The following is a 20,872-nucleotide window of genomic DNA, read 5'->3' as shown; positions in this document are numbered from 1 at the left end:
TTCATCTCCCACTTCCTCCAAGGGCTAGGGTTCGCCCTCCACCCCTTTGTCCGAGGGCTTATGTTCTATCACGGGCTAGATTTTCACGATCTAACTCCGGACTCCTTCCTTCATATCTTGGCGTTCATTATCACGTGCGAGGCTTTCCTCCGTATTCCCCCACACTTCGGCTTGTAGCTTAAGACCTTTAATGTGAAGCCGAAGGTAGTCAACGGGGGACGAGCAGAGTGCGGTGGTGCTATAGTGGGCAAACTTATCAACGCTCCCTGGCTAAAAGGATCCTTCATAGAATCTTCCGACTTATGGCAGCGGGAGTGGTTTTACATCACTGAACCCCGTGGCACCAAGTGGGCAGCTATACCTGTGTTCCGATCTGGCCCTCCAATTCAGCTCGCATCATGGATCAATAAGGGGTTGGACTGGGGATCAACCGATGAATTGCAAACTCTACAGAGCCGCATCCGGAGTCTCCTTGAGAAGAACGCCGAACTCATCGACATGATTCAAGTAATGCTAGTCCGTCGGGTCCTCCCGTGCCAAAGACGGCCCCTCCGTATGTGGGAGTTTAATCCAGAAGGACCACGAACCCTTCAGCACTTCTTCGGTGCGACGCACAGAGGAATGTGGAAGTTATTTTTTGGGAAATGAAAATAGTGGACGGATACTACAGAGGACGTCGGCCTTGACTGCAACCATCCGGATACCTCGATAAGCACTTGACTCTCGAATACAGCTTAGATACTCACCTCATAATAAGATGCTGAGAAAACCATCTTCTTCCAGGGATGGACAAAGAAGGCAGAGCGAATCAGGTGTTCAGCTCCTCTTCCCAAAGACTTAGGTAATCCCGTACTAACAAGGATGCTGGTCCCGGCGCCATACTAGGCGACGGTGGAAGAGGAGAATGAGGAGAGCGGGGGAGCCAAAGGTGGCTTCCATCCTGGAGGCAAACCACACACTGTGTCCGGGGAGACTAGGGCTCCCTCTTCCGAATACAAAAGAGAAGGAGAAATTGACACCCCTTCTTCCTATGGTAAGAAAAGGGCCACCTCCGAGAGTTGGGAGGTAAGGGCTCCTAAGTGGGGCCAAACGCCCCTGTCGGGTGGTTTAGGCTCGAAAGGTGTCATTGTCGCACAATCCATTTATAAGGACAAGCCTCCAGCCGAATCGTAAGTGAACAAAGATATTTTAAACATACCCCGTTCCTTTTCTCTTTGCAAAAGGTAACATCTAGAATATGCGTTTTGTAGTTCGGCACACGGTCTTCCTCAACAATCCTCCTCCTCGAGGGACCTTCTACCAGAGATGATGGAAAGCAGAATGCCTCTGCAAGCTTCCTTGCCCAACAGGGTGGACGACGTCGAGGTGTCGTCCTAGAGGGTCTCTCCCGATCAGGGGATAATGGAGCCAGCGCCCCAAGGTGAAACTTCGGTCGCCCAGGGTCCAAAGTGTGCGGTCCCTACAAGGGTTAACAATAAAGGCTCCAAACTATTTGGTTTACAGCTGGAGACGACTCTAGGGTCGAGTAGACATACCCTTTCAAAGGGAGTACATACTGTCACAGCTGCTTCCGGGAATCCGGATGCACCGGATACACTGACGGACATGTTACGGTATTCGTCAATCTCGTAGGAGCATCGTACCTTGATGGGTACGGTGGTGTTGAGAGGATTTTGTCCGTGAAAAGCGGATTGAATGAAGCCTTCATGGGCCTGCTAAGAGGCTTTGAGGTATGTAATGTTATATTTTTGATTGTGCTCTGTACGCAAAATGCACCTGTGTATAGATAGTAGCCCCTGAGACTCTGGTTGGCGCCCAAAGGTAGGCAATCAGAGGATCAAAAAAGATGTCCTCAGGTAATAATCTAATGACTGGAAACACATGTTGTTACCTCCATGACGACTGCCCACGCTACAGAGGTTGCAGGTTTGGAGCATAAGCTTGATGTGGCGGATAACGACATCACACTTATTAATAGGCGAATCGACGAGGCGCAAGGTATGTGTTAGAGTATGTATAGTAACATGAGCACGAAGCTAGAATTATGTTCTGAGACATGCGTATCTGCAGATGGTGCTGCCACGGTTAAGACCCTTCAGGCTGAACTTGCCCGAGCCAAGGAGCAAGCCTGGATGAGTAATGTGGCTGTCAAGAAGGCAGCTGATGAGTTAGAAGCCGGGCAAGCTGCTCAGCGCTAGTGTGTGGAGAGAATGGCCACTATGGCGCACGAGCTGAAGGAATCCACTGTCCAGTGCGAATTCCTCAAGAAGGATAACAAGGCCAAAGCAGTCGATCTTGACAAGGCAGTACAAGAGGCAAAAGAAGCACGATCTGAGTCTAGAGTGGCTCGGGAAGAGATCCGGCAAGTTGGGGAGATAGCGGCCGGTAAGCCTTTCTTATTACAGACTAAGTTCGGCGATTCGAAGTACGCCCCGCTTAATCAAATGTGGAGCTCCCCAGACGCCTTTTTGGACTTGCCGAAGAGTGCCTCCGATGAGGTGCAGTTTTATGAAGCGCAGGAAGGGCATGCAACGGAGAAGCTTTTTTGGTCACAATCCGGCACGCCGAAGCGCCCACTATTGGTGAAAGAACAGATGGCCCAGTGGGCTGAGCTCCACAAGATACCCGGTTCTGCCATGAAGGACGTCGTAGTCCGGCTGTGGCCGACTGAGCCAATTCCGAAGAGTTATTTCGGTTTGGTACGTCGACTAGGTGATGCAGTGCCGTGTATCAACGTTGTTAAGTGGTCCACGTGCATTGAAGGTGCACGGATGGCCCTTGCCCATGTGAAGACGTACTGGGCGAAGATGAAGGACACCGATGTTGCAGCGAAAAGTCCACCTGAGGGCAAGGAGCATCACACGCTAGAGTATTATTTTGAGGATGTCTTAGAGGGTGCCCGCTTGATAGAGGGTCAGTGCTCCAAAGAGATGATGTTCGAGTGAAATGTATTGAAATTCTAAAAACAATATTATTATATTTTAAGATTATGCCTAGAAGTTGTGGCTTCTCCTGTGCGGTCGTTTTTGTATAAAATGAAAGTTTTCCAGTCGTCAGCTTCAGCCCACTCGCATAAAATACGGGGGTGTTCGGAAAAGCACTTGATCACTCTTGATCCAACGTCTTGGTCGATGAAGGAGGTGTCAATGCGGCGAACTAGGCAATCGGACTATAGGGCTTTAACACTTTCACTTAGCCATAGGAGTTTGACGGTGGATTTATGATATAGCCCCTGGTATGTACGCAGTTATCCGAATATGGTGCGTTACATGAGTGACCAGAAGAACGGTCCTTCGTGCAATACAGAAGGAATCGTGAAAGATTCTAATAAGTCATCGAGTGGTTGACCAGCTCTCGCCGCATCATGACAGTCAGTTTTCGGCTTTCTCTATTGAGGTGCTCATCCAGATAAACCGGGACACAATCGCAGTAGTTCTCCCTTTACTACCCTAGCCGATATAGCGGAACGTAAGGTAGTAAGCACAGGAGCCGGGCAACCCAACTATTGACCAAAGACATGATTCGGAGCTGATGCATATAAGGCCAAACTCGCGACGCCGAAGTGTGCTATAAAGCTGTTTGGACTTGTCGGCAATTCATTTGTTCCCATATCGAGCCCCTGGCAACCCGTGCCGAGGTGCGAGTGTGAAACAACCGGAGAAATTCAGCTTTTTTTAGAAAAAGCGAATACTTGATATGGTTTATGTTTACTGGAATCTGATCGATATGTCAATTGCCATTTTACAAATAATAATGCCACGACCTAGGCTATTTGACATGCCAGTGGTCGAAGGCCGAGGGAGAAGGTACTTTACAGGCTCAAAATAGAGAGTGCGGTCTACAAAATTATTTGGACCCCTGTCGCACGTCTGCGCTGCCTTGCCTCGGTTAAAGGATTCCTTTAACAGGAACAACCTTAGGGTAAGTGTATGAAGCCGAACTCCGAAAGAGTCTGTGATATGACCAATATTTTGCGTCACCTGTGATAAGATAAAAAGAAACATTTAGAAATGAAAAGGAGGAAATGGGAGTGCTTGTAGGCTTTCCCGTATTGTGCCTCCGCCGATGGCTAGGGTATTTTAAGTGCATAATTATGCGTGCGCGGTATAAACTTCGCGTGACTGTGAGGCGAATGACAGAGGATGAACTACTAATCCTGCTCCAAGACAGATTGGTTCCATTTAATGGAAACCGGCGGCTTAATGGCCGATGAGTTGTGCGGCTTGACGAGGCCGCTTTGTGCTTCAGCTGTAATGGCCGTAGTACAATCCCCTGTATAGAAGGAGTGTCCCGTATTTCCGTTTATTGTTATGACGCCGCGCGGACCTGGCATTTTAAGTTTTGCGAGGGCGTAGAGTGGGACCGCATTTAAATCGAGCAAAAGCGATATGCCCCATAAGTGCGTGGTAGCCACTGTGGGACGGGGCAATATCAAAGGTCAACCCTCGCTTCGGAAGTTGTTTGGCAAACCGAAAACGACTTCCAGTGTGACGGAGCCCGTGCAGTGAGCTTCTACGCCGGGTACTGTTTCTTTGAGGATTGTTGTGGTGGGTTTGATTCTAGAAGGGTCAATGCCCATTTTGTGGACAATGTCTTGGTACACTAGATTAAGGCTACTGCCGCCGTCCATAAGGACTTTCGTGAGATGGAACCCATCAATAATTGGATCGATAAATAGAGTTGCCAATCCTTCAGGATGGGTATGATGGATTTTTTGGGGAACCCGCTCTATGGCATATGTGTCCTGTTACTCCCGTAGTGCGCGTGTGTGCTCCCCTATAGGGGTGTGCGTCGCATATACCATATTTACGGTTTTCACTTTGGGGGGAATTGCTTCTGAACCAGGGTATTCGTCAGGCGAGTCTCTTCATCGTCGCTGTCACTGGGCAGCCCCTTCCTCTTGTGTTCGGCTTTTAGCTTGCCGTCTTGTTTGAAGACCCAACATATTCTGTTAATATGGGTAGCTAGTTTATCGGGGGTGCCATGGATCTGGCAGGGCCGATCCAATATCTTATCGAGATTGGATGGTCCATCTCTATTTGCCTTGGATGCCTTTTTCCATTGATCGGGCTTGGAGCCGCTGAATCCGGCGTTAACTGTTGTATCTTGCGTTATTTCATCATTATTACGACACTTGTGTTTATTGCGTCATGGCTTTCCGTTGCCGTCTCGGACTTCGGAAGTGCCCGGGTCGCTGGCGTCGTTGCTCCTACGAGTGAGCCAGTTGTCTTCTCCCGTGCAAAAGCAGGTCATTAGAGCAGTAAGGGCTGTCATGGATTTTGGTTTTTCTTGACCGAGGTGGCGAGCGAGCCATTCATCCTGGACGCTGTGTTTGAAGGCCGCGAGGGCTTCAGCGTCCGGACAATCGACAATTTGGTTCTTTTTAATTAAGAACCTAGTCCAGAGCTTTCTAGCTGACTCTCCTGGCTGCTGGATGATGTGACTTAAGCCATCGACATCTGGTGGCTGGACATATGTACCTTGGAAGTTATCGCGAAAGGCATCTTCCAGGTCTTCCCAGCTGCCAACGGAGTTCTCTGGAAGGCTGTTTAACAAGTGCCGAGCTGGTCCCTTTAGTTTTAGTGGTAGGTATTTAATGGCGTGGAGATCATCGCCGCGGGCCATGTGGATATGGAGAAGAAAGTCCTCAATCCATACCGCGGGATTTGTTGTTCCATCGTATGATTCGATATTCATGGGTTTAAACCCTTCTGGGAATTCGTGGTCCATTACTTCATCGGTGAAGCAAAGTGGGTCAGTGGCGCCTCTATATCGGGCCACGTCGCGACGTAGCTCGGATGGAGTCTGTTTGCGGTTCTCGGCCCGGGCGTGAGTATGGCTATTGCGTCCGGCTAGATAGCCGTTATCGCGTGTCGGGGCACGTCCCCATGATCCATAGATCGATCTGTCCTGACCTGCTCTACCGTTCAACTCCTACCATAGGTCATATGTGTGTCTCCGAGCTGTTTTATCTCTGTCTTTACGGTGAGGTAGGGCAGGGTGGTGTTCGGCTTGAGTTGCCTCTTTATCTCGACCGTGTGCTGGTCGGTCAGCCGCATTGCGCAATGATGGTACGGGCTCCAATGCCTCATCATCAAACTGAGATAGCAATTTACGCTTCGGGTAACTTTTGGCTGGGCGCTTGATGTCGTATTCCTCGGCTGCTAGGACATCAGTCCATCTATCATTGAGCAGATCTTGATCAACTTGAAGCTAATGTTGTTTCTTTTTCAGGCTCCTTGTAGTGGCTATTAGCTGGCACTTGAAGTGCTCCTGCTAGAGAGGTTCCTCAGACACAATAAATCCTCAGTGCCGAGGCTCGCCTCATCCTCGGAGAGTGGAAGATAATTACTGTCCTCCGAGTCTTCATGTGTGGCATGTTCATCAAGGCTAACTTGCTCGTCTTCCCGTTCATCTTGTTCGGAAGTTGCCTCAACGGGGTCTTCATTGTCTTTGACACCGTCCAGAGTGTTATCTTCTCCTGTGCCGGTGTTGCTGTCTTTGCTGCGGCGTGACTTAGAGCAGCGTCGCTGACACTGGCGCTTTGGTTGTATCTCGGGAGGTTTATCCTCAACTGGATCTTCCTTGTCATCATCACTATTCTCTTTTGGTGCATCCACCATGTATACGTCATACGAGGAAGTGCTCGTCCAGTGTCCGGTAAACGACGGGTTTTGGGCCTCTCCTTCTCCGGCATCGTCGTCCATACCGTCGATGTTGTCGGAGCCGTAATCGAGCATGTCAGTTAAGTCTTCGACAGTGGCTATTAAGTGGGCAGGGGGTGGGAAGCGAAATTCTCCGTCATCAGCCTCCAGTTCGAACCGGATATAATTCAGTTGTGAGTCCCCCGCTAAGGAGAGTGTTTTAGTGAGTTTAGCACGTCGCCTAAAGGAGAGTGCCGGAAGATGTCCGCGGAGCTGAATTCAACGATCGATGCCCGATCAAGCTCGTTGTGCTCGACGCACATGCTTCGGAACCTGTAGCCGGAAATGTGTCCGAGGTTCTACTAACACAGATCTCACTTGAGGTTGAGTCTGTGTGCGGCTCCAACGCTGCTGAGTCTGCAGCCTCCGTGGCGGGGTTGAGCCTCCCGTCCTTGGATGGCGTGATCTGCTCCGGATCTAGAGCCGGAGCAGTTGCAGGTTCTATCTCCTGGGTGTGGTTCGATGGCAGATTTAAGTCATGTTCATCGTGGTGACAGGGAGCGGCTACTGCCGCGGTCTCGAATCCGTCGAAGATCAAGTCTCCGTGGATGTCCGCGACATAGTTCAAGCTTCCAAATCTGACCTGATGGCCAGGGGCGTAGCTATCGATCTGCTCTAGATGGCCAAACGAGTTGGCCCGCAGTACGAAGCTGCCGAACACGAAGATCTGTCTGGGGAGGAAGGTTTCTCCCTCGGCAATGTTGTTGTGGATGATTGACGGGGCCATCGAACCTCTTGACGATGACACAATGGAACTCTCAATGAAAGCACCAATGTCGGTGTCAAAACCGGCGGATCTCGGGTAGGGGGTCCCGAACTATGCGTCTGAGGTTGATGGTAACAGGAGACATGGAACACAATGTTTACCCAGGTTCGGGCCCTCTCGATGGAGGTAAAACCCTACGTCATGTTAGATTAATATTGGTGAGTATGGGGGTTATAAGAGTTGATCTACCACGAGATCGTAATGGCTAAAACCATAGAAGTCTAGCATGTATGACTATGATTATGATTCTCTATCTCTACGGACTAAGCCCTCCGGTTTATATAGACATCGGAGGGGACTAGGGTTGTACAAAGTTGGTTACAGAGAAAGGAATCTTCATATTGGGACGCCAAGCTTGCCTTCCACGCCAAGGAGAGTCCCATCCGGACACGGGTGAGAGTCTTCGGTCTTGCATCTTCACATTCCATCAGGCCGGCCCACGTACCATAGTCCGGACGCCCGAGGACCCCCTGATCCAGGACTCCTTCAGTGGTACAACCGCTTGGCAAGATCCTGGGAGGTCCAACCCAGGGTATCACCCCTGAGGGCGATGGTTGGGCTGGTACAATTGGGCCAGCGGTACAACCGCTCAAGTGAGCGGTACAACCACTGAAAGGAAGGGCCACAACAACAGTATGGAAAGAAGGGAACTCTCTCTCAAACGAGGAACAGAAGGAAAGAGTGTAGGAGAGAAATGTGTACGTGCAATGATTCCCCAAAAGCCTTCCAATGAGGATTCCCTCTTAATAGTACGGGTTTCCTACGACCAACAAGATAAACACGTAGAAAAACACTGTCTTCGATCTTTTCCTTCCAGAGAGAATGACTAATCGTTGCATACCTAAACACTGAGAACCTGAAGCACATATCACACGATTAGACCAACAGAGAGTTGTCATCATCATCCAAACACACAAAGATGGGAAATTACCTAACAAACCTTAAGCGTGCGGACCCTACGGGTTTGAGAACTATGAACACATGACCGAGACATATCTCCGGTCAATAACCAACAGCGGAACCTGGATGCTCATATTGGCTCCTACATATTCTATGAAGATCTTTATCGGTTAAACCGCAATGACAACATACGTTATTCCCTTTGTCATCGGTATGTTACTTGCCCGAGATTCAATCGTCGGTATCCTCATACCTAGTTCAATCTCGTTACCGGCAAGTCTCTTTACTCATTCCATAATGCATCATCTCGCAACTAACTCATTAGTCACATTGCTTACAAGGCTTATCATGATGTGCATTACCGAGAGGTCCTAGAGATACCTCTCCGATACTCGGGGTGACAAATCCTAATCTCGATCTATGCCAACCCAACAAACACCTTCGGAGACACCTATAGAGCATCTTTATAATCACCCAATTACGTTGTGACGTTTGATAGCACACAAGGTGTTCCTTCGGTATTCGGGAGTTGCATAATCTCATAGTCAAAGGAATATGTATAAGTCAGTAATAGCAATAAAACTTAACGATCATTATGCTAAGCTAACGGATGGGTCTAGTCCATCACATTATTCTCTAATGATGTGATCCCGTTCATCAAATGACAACACATGTCTATGGTCAGGAAACTTAACCATCTTTGATTAACGAGCTAGTCAAGTAGAGGCATACTAGGGACACTCTGTTTTGTCTATGTATTCACACATGTATCAAGTTTTCGGTTAATACAATTCTAGCATGAATAATAAACATTTATCATGATATAAGGAAATATGATAACTTTATTTTTGCCTCTAGGACATATTTCCTTCAGCCATCACACCAAGATGGGCCTAAGAATATCTCTCCATCGTTGAAGGAGCAAATCCCACTCCTCGGCTATCTAGCCTCTTATCAAATTTTTCAATAAACCTATAAGTTGTTGTTATAATCACCCTGTTACATATGACGTTTGGGCAACCCAAAGTCCATCGTACGTCTTGTAAATATCATAGCATACATGATGCACTACAAAATTTGCTCTATTTTGCGATGCTTCACTTGTGTCACATATAACCGTTTTTTGTCACGGAAAATACCCCGGCGACGTTAACCAGCCGTCACTCCCACCATCACTAAAGCTTCCAAGGTGTCTTTTATTCCCCTTTTTACTTTTTACTTTTAATCTACTTTTTTAGTTTTCAGTTTATCATCTTTTTAGTGTTTTTTCAAATTCCCCAACACAATTTTGAATTTGTTTGTTAATTCATATTTTTTGTCTAATTTTTGAATATTTTTAAAATTGGCAAATGGTTTTTAGATTCATGACAGTTTAAAATTTTGCAACCATTTTTCAAATTTATGAACATTTATAAAAATTGTCAAAATTAGAGTAAAGTTTCAAACTCATGAACATTTTTAAACTCACGAACAATTTTTAATTTGTGAAGATACTTTTAATCCGAGAACGTTGTTTACAAATTCATATAAATTTATAAATTCACTATATATTTGCATATTTGTGAATATTTTGAAAATTGGTATTTAATTAACAAAAAAAGAAGAAGAAAAAAAGGTGTGCCCTCATTTGCTAGTGGCTGCTTGCACTCGCTGGGCCATGGTTATGTACGGTAGCGTGTGAGTGACGCGAGCTTAGAGCTCGCTACTTTATTTATATCAATATAAAAAAAATCCAAAGGAGCAGATTCAATTAATCTCGGTCATCAAATCATGTCAATTCAACGACCTAGACTGTTTTGATGTCGAGCGCTCAACACGTTTAGTGTACAATTAATTTCAATGTCAAATATAATGGTAATTAGACAATAGCACACAAATAATATCCTACTAAATATATGCATACACATAATATATTTTTAAATTAACGTGCATTGCACGTACACATTGACTAGTAATCACAAGGGATATATCTATTCAGGTGGTGGAGGCCCCCCCTCCCCCCGGTGAAAATTCAAAAAAAAAACAAGGGATATATCTCGCTTACTGCAGGATGTATCCTCATCTTGCCTCTCGCAGTTGGTGCGTGCACGCCATAGTGGGCCGGCCATTCTGTGATGGTTTTCATTGGCTTTCTTTCAATTTTCTTTCGGTTTTTTCTATTCTTTGTTTTCTATTTTATTTTCCAAATACTTTATTGAATTTATCTAAATTACGCATTCAACACTTCTTGTATATAGTTTGAAATTTTCTTATATGCACATTAATTATTTTTCAAATGCACGTTGAATAATTTTCCAAATACATGTTGCACATTTCGTAAAATGCACATTGAGCATTTTTGTAATAAACAATGAACATTTCTAAACACATGTTTGAACATTTCTCAAAAATGGCATGACCATTTTTTTTAAACGTGCAAACGTGTTTCTATATGTTTATAACCATTTTTTAAATGTCAAAACCTTTTTCTTAAATGGCACAGACCATTTTTGAATGCCGGGCGAATATTTCGTAATATTTTTTTTGTGAAGTATCACTGACCTTTTTTAAGGCATGTGACCATTTTTTAACGCCGGAGAAACATTTTTATACGTTATGAAAGTTTTAAAAATACATGATGGAAAGTGGCCCAGGCCTTTGGCGTACAATCCGGTGGGCCACGCCACCTCGCGAGAGAAGAAACGGGGGAGAGCACGGGCGCGCGGCGCGCCACGCGTCGAGCTCGCCGGGCGCTGCGACCTGCAACCGCGCGCCTCGACGACATCTCCGCCGGGAGCCGCGACCGATGGATGCGGTGCCTGTGCGAACGCGCGCGCTTGTCGGGCTCCTTCCATATATACGCACGGCGAGCCGAGAAGGGGGAGATAACCTGCGAGGGGTGGAGGAGGCTCACCGCCGCGAGAGGAAGATCCGGTAGATCGGAGAAGAAGGGTTTGTCAGGGAGCGATGGATGAGGAGTACGACGTGATCGTGCTGGGGACGGGGCTCAAGGAGTGCATCCTCAGTGGCATCCTCTCCGTCGATGGCCTCAAGGTGAGCACCGAGTTCCCTTGGAAATGTTGCTGGATACATCATCACCAAGTGTTCACAAAGGGCGACATTATCCTGAGCTATCATTTCTCTTTGCACCTTGTGTACCTACAGGTTCTTCACATGGACAGGAATGACTACTACGGTGGAGAATCTACATCCCTGAATCTGGCCAAGGTGCGCTAGCATGACCCTTGCAAACACCATGTATCACAAATGTTCTCCAAAATTCACAAAAGATCTTAAAATTCTCGTGAATCTTCAGTTATGTTGTCTTACGTTTCGTTCCGTTCGCTTTATAGATCTGGAAGAGATTCAAAGGCAGCGACACCACTCCTGACCATCTGGGTGTCAGCAAGGAGTACAACGTCGACATGGTGCCCAAGGTCTGTAGGCGCCTGTAAACTCTAATTCCTTTGTCTTTCCTGTGCTTCTGCTGTTATACAGATCACCGTAAAATGTGAGTTTGCAGTTCATGATGGCCAACGGTGCATTGGTACGTGTCTTGATCCGCACCAGCGTGACAAAGTATCTGAACTTCAAGGCCGTCGATGGCAGCTTCGTCTACAACAACGGGAAGGTATGGATCTGATATCAAACGTGATACTGCTATTAAAGATAATTTGACATTAGTATGTGCTCCCTCCGTTCGGAAATACTTGTCTTAGAAATGGTTGTATCTAGGACAAGTATTTCCGAACGGAGGGAGTACTATTTTTTGTAACATGGTGTTCTGATTCACATTTCCTTCTTTGGTAATGATGATAGATCCACAAAGTCCCTGCGACAGATGTTGAAGCCTTGAAATCTAACCTAATGGGATTGTTTGAAAAGCGCCGCGCTAGGAAGTTCTTCATTTACGTTCAGGACTACGAAGAGGATGACGCGAAGTCACACGAAGGCCTAAATCTGCACAAAGTCACGACGAGGGAACTCATCTCGTAAGTTGCTTTGGCTTGTGTTGTACTCCGTATTTGGGTTACTGCTCAGTGATAAAAAGAAGTAGAAAACCAAGTTGAATTTCGCCACCATTTCCTAATGCAACGTCGATGATGTTTGCTTGGATCAGCAAATATGGACTGGAGGATGACACGATTGACTTTATTGGTCATGCATTGGCACTTCACCGCGATGACAGCTATCTCGATGAGCCCGCAATTGACACTGTCAAGAGAATGAAGGTACTACATTTCCACCTACTAAACAAAACAAGCCTCCCTTTTCGAAAAAAAACAAGCCTGTTGGAGTCAGCATACATTTTGATCAGTATCACAAAACCATGCCTTGATGAATTCTTTATGCATCTGGGAATTTCTTCAAGGTCGCGAGCCAACTATTTTTTGCCTTAAAAGGAGAATATCCTAAGGCGTAATATTGGAGCATAGATTACAGAGAGGACATATACTGTAACTCTGTAAGCGCATGATTGAAGTTGCTGCTAGGGACCAATTCCGCGTCCTCTCATCTCTGTGGCCGTCCTTTTTCATTCAGTATGATTAAGATTAATAAGCATTAGGTTAAGCACATGCATGTGAAAATGACCTTAAAATGGCAAAGATTGTTATGCCACTTCTGTATCATACTCTGTTCCGCAATGTAAGGCCTATAAGTTCACTAACTTTATAGAGAAAAATATTTACATCTACAATATCAAGTAAATACACTATAGGAACATATATTATGATGGACCTGTTGATGTTTTTCTATAAACTTGCAATACTTCTAGGCTTATTTTTCTGAACCAGAACATGCATAATTTGGTCACCAAAAGATATATACGTGGTTTCACCCCACATCAGATGATTTTTCTAAACCAAAGTTTTAGGTGGCAATTTCTACAACACATTGCATTGGAAAGTTCCACGTGAGTTCATAAATAGCTTTTCTATCTTAAAAAAGAATTATCTGTCATGTCATGCGGAATAGTTTTCAGCTAAAAATATACAATTGGTGAAACAAAAAACATTAAGACATGACAGATAGTTTGACAATAAATGTATTGGGGTTTGCGGAGGAAAAGACAATTAAAACCTGATCTCCAGATTGGTCTTCTTTCAATAGCTGTATTCGGAATCATTGGCACGCTTCCAAGGTGGATCACCTTATATCTACCCCTTGTATGGTCTAGGAGAGCTCCCTCAGGTATGGCCATGCCAATTTACCATGAATTCACATACGTTTCAACTTTGGTCAACTGAAATTGAGAATGTTTTGTTAGGCATTTGCTCGTCTGAGCGCTGTTTATGGTGGCACATACATGCTTAACAAACCAGAATGCAAGGTAACTGTTTTATCCATTTCCAGAGAGTCCATCACTCAAAAATACTGGAATGCTACTTTCTAAATCTTCAGTCAAAGATGCTTATATTTGGAATTGTTTGCAGGTTGAGTTCGATGAGAGTGGTAAAGCATTTGGTGTGACATCCGAAGGGGAGACGGCAAAATGCAAAAAAGTTGTTTGTGACCCATCATACTTGCCTGACAAGGTATTTATACATCTGTGGCTTGCAAACCGGTACATTTCAGATTCAGGCTTGTGGTAGTATATGACCTTGAAATCCTTCAAAAAATGTACAGGTGAAGAAGGTCGGAAGGGTGGCGCGTGCGATATGCATAATGAAGCATCCCATTCCTGACACCAAAGATTCTCACTCCGTGCAGATTATCCTCCCAAAGAAACAGCTGAAGCGCAAATCAGACATGTAAGTAATTTTAAAATGAAAGCAAACCATCGAACTTTTAAACAATCTTAGTTAGATAAGGTGTACTGTTGTTCAGTTGGTTCTCGCTGTTATGATTGTTTTTAAACATGAGCTGTCTTGCTTAGATAAAGCACTATAGCAGTACCTGACACAATTATTTTGCAGGTACGTGTTCTGCTGCTCGTACGCTCACAACGTTGCACCGAAAGGCAAGTTCATCGCCTTTGTGTCGACTGAAGCTGAGACCGACAAGCCTGAGATCGAGCTGAAACCCGGGATCGATCTGCTCGGCCCCGTGGAGGAGACGTTCTTCGACATGTACGATCGATACGAGCCTGTTAATGCTGCTGAGGAGGACAACTGTTTCTTGACAACTGTAAGCTGAAGCAACCATAGTTTACTCACTCGACAACACTGCAGGATTGTTCTTAATTCGTTGGTTTTTACAGAGCTACGACGCGACCACCCATTTTGAGACAACGGTGAAGGATGTGCTCGCCTTGTACAGCAAGATCACTGGAAAGGTAATTGAGCTAGATTTCTTTTCATTCAAAACGTCAATATTTCCAATACTGAATAATAGCCGATTAAAAGACCAAAGGAAGATCTGACTGGAAAACTCAACAATTTGCGCTGTTACAATGCAGGAACTTGATCTTTCCGTGGATCTGAATGCTGCCAGTGCCGGTGAAAATGATGCCGCTTGAACATCTGTTGCTAGTAGATAATTTCAGTTTTCTTTCTTTCTTTGTCCATCGATTCGTTCATAGATGGATCGGTCCCATTCGATCCATTTCTTGCTTTTGGGCTTCCATTTGTCCTTCCTGATACAAAGTACAGTACCATGGATTAACTATATATATATACGTCGAATAATCTCTGCATTTCTTCACTAGCGTGAACCTGTGAGTGAGAATTGCATTGTTCATCTATGCTCATTCTGAACAAATCCCTTGTGTTACCACTGCTGAACATCGCGAAAGGATCGATAAAAAAAAACATCGCCGTGACCCCAGGATAAGGGGAAGAAGAAGGGCACGACTCTCGGATATATAAAAATAGGGTTCGAGATTTGGACAGAGGGAACAGATATTCCAGTGTCCGTCTACCTATTGTCCTGATGACAGTGGGATAAATTAAGTGCACGATGTTGCGGTCCTTCCACGCCTTCCAACTTTTTCCATGAGCAGAACCAGAATTAATTCAGCATGGCGCAGGCGACAGAGGAAAACGGAGAACGGATTGGGTTTTCAAATAATTCAGGCCTGTGGTTGGTGAGACCCTGATAATAATTCAGCATGTTACCCGTAGTGGTTAACTAAAACTTGCCTGATAAACGGCTTTATCCAGGCCAGACAGAAAACGGCGTGGGCTCCATAGATTGAAGGAAAAGGATCAAAGGTTCAAAGGCTAACGGCCTTTATCATGGTGCTATTAGCAGCAGTACAGCACCGTCATGGACCAAATCATTTCATTTACCACCCTCTCAAGCTGCGCACTAGGCTGGACTGGAGTAGCGTCTTGAAATGACACCCGTATCGTATCATGGTAGCAGATATCCTTTTTCGTTGGAGCCAATCTATTAGGGTCAGAAAGTGGCGGCAAAAGAAAATGCTGCCTCTTTCGTAGGTTTGGTGAAAAGTACTTTTAGTGCTTTTAAGAAATGTATGTAAACAGATTTCTCAAAATTTGTTTTAAACAGTACTAGTTTTGATTATAGTGAGCAGGCACACCAAGCAAGGAGTTGAATTGTGTAGGAGTAGTAATGAACTGTCAGCCCCGCATCTTCAGTTAACAAGTGTATCTCTTCTTCAGTTAACGTCCGGTCCAGATTCACCCTCGACCCGACGATCGAACGGCTCGCGATGCTCACTGTCTCACTGTACCGTTTCAGCTGTTTCCTGTAGCGTTTCATCCACGCCACTGTAGCCGTCACCTGTGCCAGCTGGGTTATAAAGCTCGCACCCAAGGTCTTGTAAGGCATCGTTTATTCATGATACCATTTCATTACTCAAACATATATCTTATAGCAATACAGAAAACCCTAGCGGGTGCCTACTTTCCCCTCCTGTTCGTGTGATCTATATCGAATCCTCCCCAATTTCTCAAATTAGGGTGTGACAATTGGTATCAGAGCGAAGTTTTTCCTCGGCGACGCAGCAGATCGAAGCTGCAACGGTGATTTCCCACCCTTCCCTCCCTCTTTCGTCGACGGCGACGGTGTCGATGGCGTTGGCGGCGGTGTAGGTGGCGCTGGTGGCGGTAGACCCATTCGCCGGCAGCGCGTCGAGCTTGACTGGTTGTTTGAGCAAATCGCTCACTCGGTAAAATCCCAGGTCGGCGGCGTGTGGTGCTGTTCTGGTGGCGATCTCGAGCGGCGGCGGCAGGGTTGAGTATTCAGATCCGGTTCCCGGGCAAGTCCTGGGGGTAAAATTCCCTTCTGAACTACTCAGCCAAGATGGGGCGCGGCAAGGCCAGTCTCGACGAGTCGGAAATCGCCGAACTCCTGGCCATGAAGGGCGAATTTCTGCAGCACCGCGACGAAACCGCAGAGCTGCGGGGTGAAGTCGATGACCTCCGCAAGGATGTGCATGGCATCGGCCTCAAGAAGGACACCATGCACTAGTAGAAAAGAGAGCTTTGGTTCAGGCCAGGTCAGCCCATTAGTCCCGGTTCAGTCCAGAACCGGGACCCATGGGGGCATTGGTCCCGGTTCGTGAGGCCAGGGGCCTGCCAGGCCTCGTGGGGGCATTGGTCCCGGTTCGTCTGGCCCCTTTGGTCCCGGTTGGTGGGACGAACCGGCACCAATGGGGCTCGCTCCTGGCCCACCACCATTGGTCCCGGTTGGTGGCTTGAACCGGGACCACAGGCTGCCTTTTAGTCCCAGTTCATGCCACGAACCGGGACCAATGAGGTGCCTATATATACCCCTCGCCCGCGAGCAGAGCACTCCAGTGCTCTATTTTTCTCTGGCCGGCGAGGGAAGGGCTTTGTGGTGCTCTAGCTCACCTCCTATGCACATGAGGTGTTCGATGAAATGCCCGAGCCACACTAGTTAAGCTTTCTCCTCTCGAAGCTCGACCTCAAAGCTCCATTTTCCTCGAGATTTTTCTAGGTTTAGCGGCCCGTCACGTCCCATTCCCGTCTTCACCGCCGTCGATCGCACGCGCCGATCTCGTCGCCGGCACCACCGTGGTGAGCCTCTTGTTCTTATCTTCTTTCTGAAAAAAATTCTTACTTTAGATAGATACTTGTCTAATTTTCTTACTATTTTATTGCTTGTTATTATATAGTGTGATGGTTTTGGTATTCGCCCCCCGTCGGCCCTCGTCCTGTCTATGATTCGGATGTGGTATATATTATCTTTCTATAACTATTTGGTTCATTTATTGTTTATGACAATTATGCCGACCAACGTGACATAGATTTTATTTATGTAGGAGGTAGTTGAACCAGAAATTCCAACCGACCCTATTGTCGAGAGGTTAAATTTAGTTGAAGAAGAAAACAATTACTTGAAGGAAAAAAATAAAAAAAATTGAGGAGAAGAAGATGATATTGGAGTTGCATGTTGCGGATGTCGTTGATGATCACAAGATCAAGATGGATGCAATACGCTTGAAGATTAGAAAGATTAGAAAATATGTCATTCATACCGAGGCTTGATATCATTATGCCGTTGGATCAATTGTTACCTTGGTTGCGATTATGATCGCATTTGTTTTCGCATTGAAATGTTTTACATAGTTTTAATGTATGGTTTAATTAATTAGATGCTCTGGAGAGCTATATGTTGTTAGATGAGAACTATGTATGTACTTTGGTTTTAATGTGATGATGAACTTCTATTAATTTGGTCACTTAATTATCTATTCATGATGTTCTGTAATGGTTTTGACACACTTAATTATATATAATGCACGCAGATGAACCGGCAATGGATGTACGGTGACAGACACACCTCCGAGTACATTAAAGGCTTGCATGATTTTCTCGAAGTGGCTGAGGCAAACAAGCAGAATGGTTTTATGTGTTGTCCATGCCCTAAATGTGGGAATACGAAGTCTTACTCTGACCGGAAAATCCTTCACACCCACCTGCTTTACAAGGGTTTCATGCCACACTATAATGTTTGGACGAGGCACGGAGAAATAGGGCTTATGATGGAAGACGGCGAAGAAGAAGAGGACGATGACAACTATATGCCCCCTGAATACGGTGATGCTGCAACGGGGGAAGCTGCTGAAGATCAAGAGGAACCAGACGATGTGCCCAATGATGCTGCAACGGGGGAAGCTGCTGAAGATCAAGAGGAACCAGACGATGTGCCCGATGATGATGATCTCTGCCGGGTCATTGTCGATGCAAGGACGCAATTGGAAAGTCAAAAGGAGAAGCTGAAGTTCGATCGCATGTTAGAGGATCACAAAAAAGGGTTGTACCCCAATTGCGAAGATGGCAACACAAAGCTCGGTATCGTACTGGAATTGCTGCAGTGGAAGGCAGAGAATATTGTGCCTGACAAAGGATTTGAGAAGCTACTGCAAATATTGAAGAAGAAGCTTCCAAAGGATAACGAATTGCCCGACAGTACATACGCAACAAAGAAGGTCGTATGCCCTCTAGGATTGGAGATGCAGAAGATACATGCATGCCCTAATGACTGCATCCTCTACCGCGGTGCGTACAAGGATCTGAACGCATGCCCTGTATGCAGTGCATTGCGGTATAAGATCAGACGAGATGACCCTGGTGATGTTGACGGCGAGCCCCCCAAGAAGAGGGTTCCTGCGAAGGTGATGTGGTATGCTCCTATAATACCACGGTTGAAACGTCTGTTCAGAAACGAAGAGCATGCCAAGTTTATGCGATGGCACAATGAGGACCGTAAGAAAGACGGGAAGTTGAGAGCACCCGCTGACGGGTCGCAGTGGAGAAAAATCGAGAGAAAGTACTGGCCTGAGTTTGCAAGTGACCCAAGGAATGTATGGTTTGGTTTAAGCGCGGATGGCATTAATCCTTTCGGGGAGCAGAGCAGCAATCATAGCACCTGACCCGTGACTCTATGTATGTATAACCTTCCTCCTTGGATGTGCATGAAGCGGAAGTTCATTATGATGCCAGTTCTCATCCAAGGCCCTAAGCAACCCGGCAACGACATTGATGTGTTCCTAAGGCCATTAGTTGAAGAACTTTTACAGCTGTGGAATGGAAATGGTGTACGTATGTGGGATGAGCACAAACAGGAGGAATTTAACCTGCACGCGTTGCTGTTTGTAACCATCAACGATTGGCCCGCTCTCAGTAACCTTTCAGAACAGACAAACAAGGGATACCACGCATGCACGCACTGTTTAGATGAAATTGAAAGTATACACCTGGACAAATGCAGGAAGAATGTGTACCTGGGCCATCGTCGATTTCTTCCGACCAACCATCAATGTCGAAAGAAAGGCAAGCATTTCAAAGGCGAGGCAGATCACCGGAAGAAGTCCGCCATGCGTACCGGTGATCACGTACTTGCTATGGTCAATGATTTACACATAATCTCTGGAAAGGGTTGATACGTCTCCAACATATCTATAATTTTTGATCGCTCCAGGCTATATTATCTACTGTTATTGGACATTATTGGGCTTTATTATCCACTTTTATATTATTTTTGGGACTAACCTATTAACCGGAGGCCCAACCCAGAATTGCTGCTTTTTGCCTGTTTTAGGGTTTCAAAGAAAAGGAATATCAAATGGAGTCCAAACGGAATGAAACCTTTAGGAACATGATTTTCTCACCGAATACAACTCAGGAGACTTGGACCCTACGTCAAGCCAACTAACAGGAGGCCACGAGGTAGGGGGGCACGCCTGCCCCCCCAGACGCGCCCTCCACCCTCGTGGGCCCCCTGTTGCTCCACCGACGTACTTCTTCCTCCTATATATACCCACGTACCCCCAAATGATCAGATACGGAGCAAAAACCCTAATTCCACCGCCGTAACTTTCTGTATCCACGAGATCCCATCTTGGGCCTGTTCTAGAGCTCCGCCGAAGGGGGCATCGATCACGGAGGGCTTCTACATCAACACCATAGCCTCTCCGATGAAGTGTGAGTAGTTTACTTCAGACCTACAGGTCCATAGTCAGTAGCTAGATGGCTTCTTCTCTCTTTTTGGATCTCAATACAATGTTCTCCCCTCTCTTGTGGAGATCTATTCGATGTAATCTTCTTTTCGCGGTGTGTTTGTTGAGACCGATGAATTGTGGGTTTATGATCAAGTCTATCTATGAATAATATTTGAATCTTCTATGAATTCTTTTATGTATGATTGGTTATCTTTGCAAGTTGCTTCGAATTATCAGTTTGGTTTGGCCTACTAGATTGATCTTTCTTGTAATGGGAGAAGTGCTTAGCTTTGGGTTCAATCTTGCGGTGTCCTTTCCCGGTGACAATAAGGGCAACAAGGCACGTATTGTATTGTTGCCATCGAGGATAACAAGATGGGGTTTTCTTCACATTGCATGAGTCTATCCCTCTACATCATGTCATCTTGCTTAAGGTGTTACTCTGTTTTTAACTTAATACTCTAGATGCATGCTAGATAGCGGTCGATGAGTGGAGTAATAGTAGTAGATGCAGGCAGGAGTCGGTCTACTTGTCTCGGACGTGATGCCTATATACATGATCATACCTAGATATTCTCATAACTATGCTCAATTCTGTCAATTGCTCAACAGTAATTTGTTCACCCACCGTAGAATACTTATGCTCTC

The 20,872-nt window shown here is 45.9% G+C and overlaps 1 protein-coding gene across 1 annotated transcript; it reads left to right on the top strand.

Annotated features, from left to right (window-relative positions):
• The first annotated feature begins 11,202 nt into the window (after nucleotides 1-11,202).
• LOC123085460 (guanosine nucleotide diphosphate dissociation inhibitor At5g09550) lies at nucleotides 11,203-14,994 on the top strand. Its single transcript, XM_044507094.1, has 13 exons — nucleotides 11,203-11,403; nucleotides 11,515-11,577; nucleotides 11,703-11,786; nucleotides 11,873-11,980; nucleotides 12,169-12,341; nucleotides 12,470-12,581; nucleotides 13,462-13,542; nucleotides 13,619-13,681; nucleotides 13,785-13,886; nucleotides 13,978-14,102; nucleotides 14,268-14,478; nucleotides 14,552-14,626; nucleotides 14,750-14,994. Exons 1-13 carry the CDS (start codon nucleotides 11,317-11,319, stop codon nucleotides 14,807-14,809), a joined length of 1,344 nt encoding a protein of 447 aa, XP_044363029.1. The 5' UTR covers nucleotides 11,203-11,316; the 3' UTR covers nucleotides 14,810-14,994.
• The last annotated feature ends 5,878 nt before the right edge of the window (nucleotides 14,995-20,872 follow it).

Source organism: Triticum aestivum, chromosome 4A, assembly GCF_018294505.1.
Source record: "Triticum aestivum cultivar Chinese Spring chromosome 4A, IWGSC CS RefSeq v2.1, whole genome shotgun sequence".
Classification (NCBI taxonomy): Eukaryota; Viridiplantae; Streptophyta; class Magnoliopsida; order Poales; family Poaceae; genus Triticum; species Triticum aestivum.
Note: the sequence above shows the minus strand (reverse complement) of the source record. Positions and strands in the feature narration are given on the sequence as shown.